At 40.4% G+C, this 10,273-nt stretch overlaps 1 protein-coding gene across 1 annotated transcript in view; it reads right to left on the minus strand.

The window, feature by feature from the left end:
- The window catches only part of UBR5 (ubiquitin protein ligase E3 component n-recognin 5), a 3,965,620-nt gene that overhangs the window by 232,225 nt on the left and 3,723,122 nt on the right, over nucleotides 1–10,273 (minus strand). Inside the window, exon 57 of the mRNA XM_044065648.1 lies at nucleotides 6,285–6,440. Coding sequence (XP_043921583.1) covers nucleotides 6,285–6,440 — 156 coding nt within the window. The remainder of the gene's footprint in view (nucleotides 1–6,284; nucleotides 6,441–10,273) is intronic.

Raw genomic sequence — 10,273 nt, forward strand, 5'->3', positions numbered from 1 at the left:
ACATCTACATTTATGTTAAGTGTACACAACTGTACTATGTTCTTCATGTTTCACTGTTGCAGTCATTACATTTGGGTAGAATCCCAAAGCTACGGATGGGAGGATGGAACTAAATAGCTTTAGAAGCGACTATAATGCCCTGCAGAACTGCAGTGGCAAAGCTTGCCCTGGATTTAGAGAACAGAGGCAAATGATAATGCTTTGTGAAAGTATGACCAGAGCTCCAAGTAGCAGCTTCTAGAATGTCTTTGGTTGGATCTCCTCTGAGAAAGGCTGCTGAGGTAGAGGCAGCCCTGGTGGAATGTGATCTGATTCCCTTGGGCACCGGTTTACCATGATGCAAGTAGCAGAAACGAATGCAGTGGCTTATCCACTTAGAAATAGTCAGCTTTGATATAGCCTTTCCCTCTGATCCTGCAGCAAATGCCACCAGTAGTTGCTCAGACTTTCTTAGAGATTTGGTCCTGTTTAAGTAGAATCTTAATTGTCTGTGTAAGTCCAATTAACACAGAATCCGCTCCCCCCTGTTCTTGCGGATTTGGGTAAAATGTTGGCAAGTGAATAGTTTGGTTAAGAGCCACACTGGCTACCACCTTAGGCATATAGGAAGGATTGGTCCTGAGGGACACCCTGTCTGGGTAAAATGTAATAAAAGGCTCCACAGCCATGAGGGCCTCTAGTTCTGAAACCCTTCTTGAAGTGATTGCACAAAGGAAAGCTGTTTTCCAAGATAAAAACTTTATATCCGCAGTAGCTGCTGGCTGAAAAGCAGGCAGGGTGAGTTTTTCCAGCACAAAACTGAGGTCCCATGCAGGAGATGGTGATGATCTGGGAGGCCTTAAATGTTTGGCCCCTCTAAGATACTGTTTTAGCAGAGGATGAGAAAAGATGGGAGGCTCCATGTTGTAATGAGCCTAGATGGCAGAGGCATGGATTTTTATTGAAGAAAAAGAAAGGCCCTTGTCAAGCATCTCAGTCAAGTATTGTAAAATCTGAGGGATATTTGGTTTTGCTGTATCCGTTCCTTGTGCTTGGTTCCAAACTCAGAATCTCTTCCATTTATCAGCATAAGATTTTCTAGTACTAGGTCTTCTGGCTTCCAAAATGACATCCATTACAGATTTACTGAGAGGTGGTGTTTGAATAATTACATGAACAGCCATGCTGCCAGGGTCAGAGTTTGGAGATGAGTGTGCAGAATTTGATTGTTCTGCTGAGACAGTAGATGAGGTATTTGAGGCAAGTACTAAAGAAGGGAGTCGAGACATATTCCTTAGAACCGGGTACCAGTGCTGGCGAGGCCAGTCCGGAGCAATAAGGATAATTTTTGTTTTTTCCTGTCTGACTTTTAGTAAGACCTTGGAGAGAAAAGGCAGAGGGGGAAAGGCGCAGGCTGATACATTTTTCCAATTGAAGGATAGGGCATCCACTTTCCACGCTTGTCTGTGATAAGTCCTTGTGCAAAATTTGTCCAGTTGATAACTTTGGGGGGAGGCAAATAGATCCATGTCTGGGCTCCATTTCTGTGTTACCATGCTGAAGATTTGTGGATCCAATTTCCACTCGTGCGGGTCCATAAGATTTCTGCTTAGGTCGTCTGCCAGAGTATTTTGTTTTCCAGGCAGGAATTGAGCTTGAAGATGTACTTGGTAAGTCAAGGCTGTGCCCCACAAATGCCATGGCTAGTCTCCAAAGGAGGTAAGAATGTGTACCCCCCCCTGCTTATGTACCACATAACCGTGGTGTTGTCCGTCTATCAGTAGTTGTCCTGGGTGAAGTAGGTCCTTGAAGGCTGTCAGGGCATTCCGAACAGCTAGCATCTCTTTATGGTTGATATGCAGATGCATTTGTTTTGGGCTCCATATGCCCTGAATGCATCTCCCCGCCAGGTGCCCCCCCCCCCAAATGCATAGTCTGATGCGTCTGTAGTTAGGGTTTGGGTGGAAGGGGGTAGAGTGAATGACAGTCCCTTGTTTTGGTGACATGTCTCTGCCCACCAAAGAAACTCCTGTTGCAGGCAGGGAATGAGAGGAATCACCGTTTCCAGACTGTGACAATGTTGACTCCATAAACTTTTTAGATTCCATTGAAGTTTTCTCATATGCAGTCTTGCATATGGAATTAGTAGAATGCAGGATGCCATGAACCCCAAAGCCTGCAGAATTTGTCTTGCAGATAACTGGGTTTTTGTTGCCATCTGTTTGAAATATATAGTCAGTTGCCTTTGTTTGTCTGGCGTAAGATAAGCCATCTGGGCAGATGCATTCAAGCTTGCACCCAGGAATGTAATTTTTTGAGAGGGTACCAGATGTGATTTCTTTTCATTTATTGTGCACCCTAGGCTTGTTAGAAGCCTTTTTACAAATGCCAGATGACGAAGAAGAATGTCCTTGTTCTCTGCTTGAATGAGGTAAGGATAAATTTGTATGCTTCTTTGTCTGCAAAATGCAATTACTGGTGTCAGGCACTTTGTAAAGACCCTGGGCGCAGTAGATAAGCCAAACGGCAGTGCAGAGAATTGATAATGCATGAAACCTGCCTTGAAGCGGAGGTATCTTCTGCACAATTCCCTTATTGGGATATGCAGGTATGCCTCTTAAGTCTAGAGTCACTAACCAAGCATTTCTGCCCAGCATAGGCAGTAGCTGTTGTAAAGTCAGCATTTTGAATTTTGGAATGTCCAGGAACGTGTTCAAAATCGATAAGTCCAGTATTGGATGCCAGGCATCGTCTTTTCTGGGTACGAGGAACAGTCTTGAATAAAAACCTTGTCCTTTTTCCTGTTCTGGTACTGGCTGAATAGCCCCCATATCCATGAGGGACGTAACTTGTTTCTGAGCCTCTGCCCATTGATATGGTGGCAGATCTGGCCAACCGTTTGGAATTGGCAAAGTATGGAAATGAAATCTGTACCCTTGGGATACTATGTTTAATACCCACTTGTCCTGGGTAATTAACTGCCAATTTTGAGCATGAAGTGCTAATTTTTCCCCTAAGGGGGCTGCCAAAAGATAAGTGCTTGGTGATGTTTGGGAAGTCATTGTGACTGCTTACTGTAGGGTTGTCCTTTGTTCCCTTCAGATTTGGAGGTGGAGGCGCCCCATTGCTTTGACCTGTAAGAACCCTGTGATTGGTATCTACAGCCTTTTGGATTTGTCTTGAGAGGCTCTGTTGGACACAGGAAAGGACCAATTTTTAGTAGGCCAGTGCCTACTGAATCTGGGTGGCTGCACTTGTAAGAAATCTTTTACAGTTTGCATAGATTTAGCTTTGTCTTCTATTTTCTTTAAAACCTCTTCTGCCTTATTAACAAACAGAGTATCGTGCTGTAAAGGGGGATCCAACAATTTAGCTTTAACATGCTCAGGCAGATTTTGCTCCTTGAGCCAGGCATGCCTTCTAATCACAGATCCAGTAACTGCGGCCCTGCAAGACGCCTCCAAAGAATCAAAACCACATTGCAAAGTATGCTTTCCCACCTGTTCTGCTGCATGAAATAATTCCTGTAATTCTTTATTTTCCACACAATCAGAAATCAACATCATTTTCTGTTTCAATAAGCCCATAACATGCTGTTGATATTTAAGCATATAAAACTGGCAGTTTAAGGCCCTATTTGCCAAGGTTGCAGACATATAAACCTTCTTTCCCCATATATCCGGCGCCCTGGAGTCTCTATCAGAGGGGGTAGGATTTTTGGCAGTTGAGGCCTTTACACCTTTGGGACCCTGAGAGATAGTTTCAGGATCAGCAGCAGGATTTTTGAATAGAAATTTGTGGGAGTCAGGAACCCTGTAATATCTGTTCAGCTTACTAGGAGTGGAGGTAGGGAATCAGGAGCCATGATTGATTCCGAAAACACATCATCAACAATTTCTAATACAGGAGGTATATAGCCAAAGGCCTATGCTGAGGAAGAAGGAGGAAATGTCTAAGCCTCTTTTTTGATTCAGAGAAATCTTGACTCTCCCAATGAAAATGCTCACTTAAAGTATGCAAGGTTTCTCCTAAAGAATAATCCTCAGGAGGAGATGCAGATGGGTTGGATTCTTCTGCATCTGAATCCTCATAGGGTGGTATAGAACCGTTCGTGATCAGAAGAAATAGAAACCTGATCTGAAGATTCATAATCAGTGTCTTGCCTAGGCCTCTTAGTGGAGGGGGGGGGGGTTGGGAACCCCTGATTCAAGGTAATTAAGTCCTCAGCCATTTTAATCCATCTGTTTTTTAGGCATAAGGGCCTGAGCACGAGGCTCATGCGTCAGTTTTTTAGACTTAGAAGATGTTTTTGATCTTGTTTTTGAAGCTGGTGTCGGTTTTACATAAAAATGTTGAGGCCTGAAAACACCCTCAGAAGCTGGTGCCTGCTCAGCGGCTCCAGACCCATCCAAGGGAGAGACATCCGCAGGTTCAATACTCTGAGAATCTCGTGGCATACTGGACTCCGCATGGGTCTCGGTAGAGGCCTGCGACTCAAAAGTAGAGGGTATCAGGGGTTGCGAAAGCACCTCACTGAGTACTGGCAAACTGGCGACTGGCTTAAGAGAAGCTTCGTCATCAGGTTTTGGACCTCGACGGTCTGTCTCTGTCTTTTTATTTGCGTTTTTTGTGAACTCCGGCAGTCGGATTGCTAACAGACGACATTTCAGGATAATTAAATCTGGATCCAAAATATTTTGAAGCAAAAATATACTGACGCTTAACAGTGCGTTGGTTAAATCTAGCACAAAACCGACAGCAAGGCACGTTAAGATCTGGGCCTAGGCAAGGAATACAGTACAAATGAAAATCCTTATGAGGTATTTGCTTCCCACAAGTAAAGCAATTATTAACTTTTACTGACATCGGTAAGGAGCAAGAAAAAGTTTCCCCAACGGGGTACTTGGCTTTAGTTGAAGACTTCGGTTCTGAAACTCGAATGTGAAAATTTCAGGAGTCGGCCGACCGGCACTTGCGAACTGCTTCTGCTTCGGGCACCGCGTGGCAAGAAAGACTGAATAAAATGGTGTTGGCTGCATGTTTTACACCCCTGACGACCTGACATCATGGAAGAGGAGACATCAACTGACGCAGGACCCAAGACTTTGATATTCAGGCCGACTGAGGGCAACCTGCCAGCAGATTACCCAAATGTAATGACTGCAGCAGTGAAACACGAAGAACATCCTCCCTTAGCCTCACAACACACACACTACTACTGCAATGTGATATGCTCTTCCAGTATGTGAAATGCTCTTCGTCCATTTGCATTATGCACATATCATTTGAATGCTGATTCAGCAAGCTATAATTACTACTACAATATCACTTTGCAAAATTCCAATTATGTTGCAAAGCATATTAACAAAGGTTATACAACAGTCTGTTGGAGCTTTTCACCCTGGGCATCAGGTGACAAGGGATTTCCAAACCAGCCAGACTTTCCCAGTAAACAAATGCAAATTAATAAACAAACAAACATTTGGGATCAGTTATATATAATTCTGTAGTTTCAATGTATGGAGAAGGCAGTTACTGCACACACACCCCCCCCCCCCTGTGGGAGATATGAACAAAAACTCTGAGGTTAACTGTTCTCCCAAGAGGCAATGAAGTCTATATGACGTCTATCCCATTTCCTCATGTTCCTCAGGAAGCCCTCCCTGTCCAGTTATGCTTAGGTTTGAATGACAGGAAATTCAATAAGGGGGTACTCTGACAAATTACCAGAGAACTGGTCTGCAAATGAAATTACTGAAAAACTGTTTAGAGCAGTGAAAATAAATAATTAAGGAAAGTGCCCATCAGCAATGTTTACTTAAGTAAGCACAACATCAATGGCTGTCAACTTTAAGTGTGAAATCTGCACAGGCATGTGACAAAGAGAGGGAGATGGGGCTGCTAGTGAATAAATAACATTACACCATATTACTAACATGATAAAGCCCATACATAAGGACTTGCTAAATAGACAACATCCCCCACACACAAACTCAGATGCTGCAGGTCACAAATGAAGCAACCCCAGTGATAAGGATGAAGACTACAGAATCTTGACACACTGCTGTTCATGTTCAAGCAGAAAATGTATAATAAGGTGACTGGCATCAGCTGATAAGATGTTACAAATAACAAATGCCATTTCAGAAATGTACTGCTCAAAACACCTAATGTTAGGGGGAAAAGAAAAAGAAAAAAAAATCTTATTTGACTCTCTCCCTAAGTGTGTGGTACAATATTTTTAATATAATAGTGCATACATCACTTTAACTTTGTTGTACAACCATTACACTGACTTCTCATACCTGACCGCCTCCTTCTTCTTTGCAAAGGTCAATAGCAAATGCAAGGTCCATTGCTGCAAACACTGCTTCTGCATCTGCACTTTGGGAAGCAATTATCAGCTGCCGTAAACTCTCATACATCACAGGATCGAAGAATGCAAAATCATGCCAGTTAACCTACGGGGGAAAAATAGTACACAATCTTAGAATGCTAATGCATTCACAACAACCTGTATAATCTGCTTAAATATCTGAATAATTAAGGGCTAGCTATATGAAAAAGTTATTAAAACCAACTCTTTCTGCTCTGGATAGCTAAGCTATCAAAAGTATACTACAATAACTACTTATTTCTAACTTCCAATTTGTGTTTACTACAAAAATGTTTTCTTAAACTGATGAAAGAATCATCTATACAGGTACTACGGATAAACTGCAATATCTACAAACACCTGAAAATTCTGAAGAATAGAATATGTGATATGTTACATTTTCAAACTACTAACCTGCACAGAGTGATTTGGTGAGGAACATGCTATTAATTCCAAGTCACCATCTTCCATCACAACAAGATTATGCTACTCAAAAATTCACGTTTAAGACTGGATAAGCTATTGGTATACACTACTAGTGTATAACTAACACCACTACGGAATTTTTAAATACGACTGTTCCAGAAAAAAAACGTGTGTCCCAGTTGAACAATGCAATGAATCTCTCGGGTGTCTCATGGGACAGAATACGATGAGAAATAGGTTACTACAGTCAGACGCTATGAAGGAAAGTTTTGGGTTTCTGCACAGCTGTTTCCCCTTGTCATCCATTTCATGCAGTGCACCTGCTGTCTTTGAAATGTACATGCTTCTGACTGCCAAAAGCTAAGGGTGCAAAACGGTCAATAAATAGTACATGCACAACAGGCTTCTGTTATTCTTAACTATGTAATTACCAAAATAATCTCTACTTCTAACAGTACTTAATGCTTCACTTGTCAGTACGCTATAGCCAAACGTATCTTTATGTGTATTCCTTGCCTGGTCCATATTTCACTTTCAGCTCATATTTCTGTAGATTAAAAACATACTCAGATATTCAGCAGAATTATCAGGGACAGAGGAAAAGAGGAGTAATTATACTAACTGCTGGAGGGGCTCCAATAGTGATATAAGTGGGGGAAAAAGACAAAAAATGATAGATTTGTGGTAGGAAGAGACTACTGGCAAGGGAGGTGGATTACAGTGGCATGTATTTATATTCCAAATTTATGAACCAAAAACTGCTATTATGAAGCTTAAGACATTTTTGGGAGAAATAATTAGCTTTCAGTAGGGAATATTATTTATACGTGGGGACTGTAATTTGATTTAAACAGTGAGGACATATCAGGGGGATCTAGAAGGGCCAACAGACGGTAGATCTCTGAAGAAATTTATGAAAATATTTGATACTGAAGATGTGAATTAAGTAGTAGGAACTCAGACAGAATTCACATATTCCCAAGGTACAATAACTGGGCTAAATGAGATAGAAGTTATATTTCAGAGAAACATGTGCATTTAATTGGCAGCTTCAGCACACCTCCAGTAACTATTTCTGATCAAGCACCAATAAAAACTAAGATAAAATGCTGGGTAATGAAGTAAAAATAAGACACTGGCACTTTCCCACTTACCTGTTAAAAAGACAGGAATTTAAGGAATGGGTAGTGGAATTTATTTGAGAGCTAATAGGGAAGACAGAAATATTTTCAGAAGCTATGGCTGGTATAAAATGAAAAATGTGGAGTTTAAAAACAAAGTCAAAATACAGAGAGATTGTTTTAAGAAGCAATATAAATTACTTTGAGGGGATGATAAAGGTTCAAGTATTGCAGAATGAGGGAAATCTCACAGAACAAGGAGGAGGAGCAAATGCAGAGTGCTTAAGAGAAAATAAAGCAGTATCTAGATAATATGCGAGAGTTTAGAAAGACTGCAGTTAAGCAACTATTTTTGATACCAACTCCTGAGCACAAATACTTTTAACAGAACAGCTTAGATAGCAGAACGTTGAAAGGGTTGTCGCCAAACACAGGGGAGCCAATAACAAAAATAACCAGAGGTCCTGTAGAGATTTTACAGATATTCTGGAAATTTTTATGAAAATCTGTACAAAATAAAGAAATGTGGAACTTGATAAAGAGTACAAATGGAAATATTTATGGAAGACTTAAATTATGCCATGGTTAGAGGTAGATGAGGCTCAACAACTAACAGTTAAGATAGGTGTTGACATAAAAACAATGACATACAATCAATCTTCGGAAAAGTCTCCAGGAACAAATAGCATTCCTGTGGGAGTTTATAAATTAGGAGGGAAGAAAGTGATAAAGATCTGGAAGATTTTAACAGTATTTTAAAAGGAAGGGAAGTACCAACATCTTGGAAGAAAGCTGTTGTGTCTATATTCTACTTATTATTTGTCTTTGTTTACCAGGAAGTGACTGGGTAATATCCATTTTCAGTGAAGGCCCAGGGAGAAAAGCTCCATTTACTTACAATGCATTATATTTAGTTCCAGTTAAACGCAGTAGTCACACTGATATTTAAATTTATATGCATACAGTAGTTACATTTACATATTTTAAGACTTTACAGAGGTAGAAGTTGCTGAAGAGAAAGCCCGCACACAACTTAATGGACTGTACAAGGCAGCAGTTATGTATAAAAAATTTATTTCAGTGAGAAGTTAAGAGTACTCTGTTTAAGGACAGTATTTGGAGAGTACTGTACAGTGATGACAGTCTTAACCTGGTGATGAGCATGTGCAGGACCAAGACTGGTTAAGATTTTGATTAAGCAGTGATTTAAAACTACTGAGTTTGTCAGAGACTTTTGTGTGGGAATACTATTCCAGAGTTTAGCAATGTATTGGGAATAGAGCGAGTCTCCTGCAACATTATTTGACTTATCTGTGAGTAGTAATAATTTATTAGAACAGAAGCTGCTTGATGAACAGTAGGGCAGTAATAAGTTTTGTAGTGCAGGGCATATTTCTGGATGATGAAAGAGTTTGCGTCCTGTAGTTAGTTGGAAATGTGTTAGATAGTTGTATGGTTCAAGCCAGTTTAACTGCTTTAAGCTATGACAATGGTGAATCCCAAGAGGAAAATTGGTGGAAAATGTAGCTATTTTACTGCAGCAGGAGGCAAGTTTCCATCTTTGAATATTGTTTAAGTTTAAGATAGGAGCAGTGGCGGCTGGTGACTTCAAATCAAAGGGGGGCTGCAGGAGACAGGTGAATGGGTGGGGGGTCAATGGGAATGGGTGTGGCCAACTAGAAAGGGGAGGAGCTTTGCTCAAAACCACAAAAACTGTAACTTTAATTAAATACGCTGCCCTGGGTGCCAAACCATCATTATGACAGTCCAATCAAAACAAAATGAAGTGTAGAAGAAAAAAAAATATTTCAATGCATTAGCTACATGACAGCTTACTTAATACCTAAATGGAAACAAAAAGGTTGTGAGGCATGAAAAAATAAATTACTTTTTAAATACACTACTGGAATGCCAGTCAAAATCAAGTATAAGAAAAACAAGCAGCACTCAACTCAAACCACTTCTCCTTGCACTTCAGATCTAATTACAATTTATATTCAGCTTTATTAAAGTTCCAAGTAACATGCTGAAAGTAGCAATCTCTGTGATACCCCCACTTGTAAAAATGTTTCTTATCCAAAAAGACCTGCTGCCTGACAACTATCTACTTGTTTCATGGGGAAAACATGATCAAAGTAAAAAATGAAAAGTAAACAAAGAAACAAGCTCAAGATACACTGCTTAAAGAATTACTGTACAGGCAATGGACCACACATGATAGATTGACATTCTGTTTGGTTTACAGGTAAAGCCTGCAAAGATGACTACAATGAGCTTCTTAAAATAATGTAATCCTCTCCTTTATTACAAATACTGTCGTTTGCATTTCAATACCTAAGGATTATACATTATCTAGTTATATACGTATTCT

This window comes from Protopterus annectens, chromosome 3.part0, assembly GCF_019279795.1.
Source record: "Protopterus annectens isolate FY-2018-M chromosome 3.part0, PAN1.0, whole genome shotgun sequence".
NCBI classification, from domain to species: Eukaryota; Metazoa; Chordata; order Ceratodontiformes; family Protopteridae; genus Protopterus; species Protopterus annectens.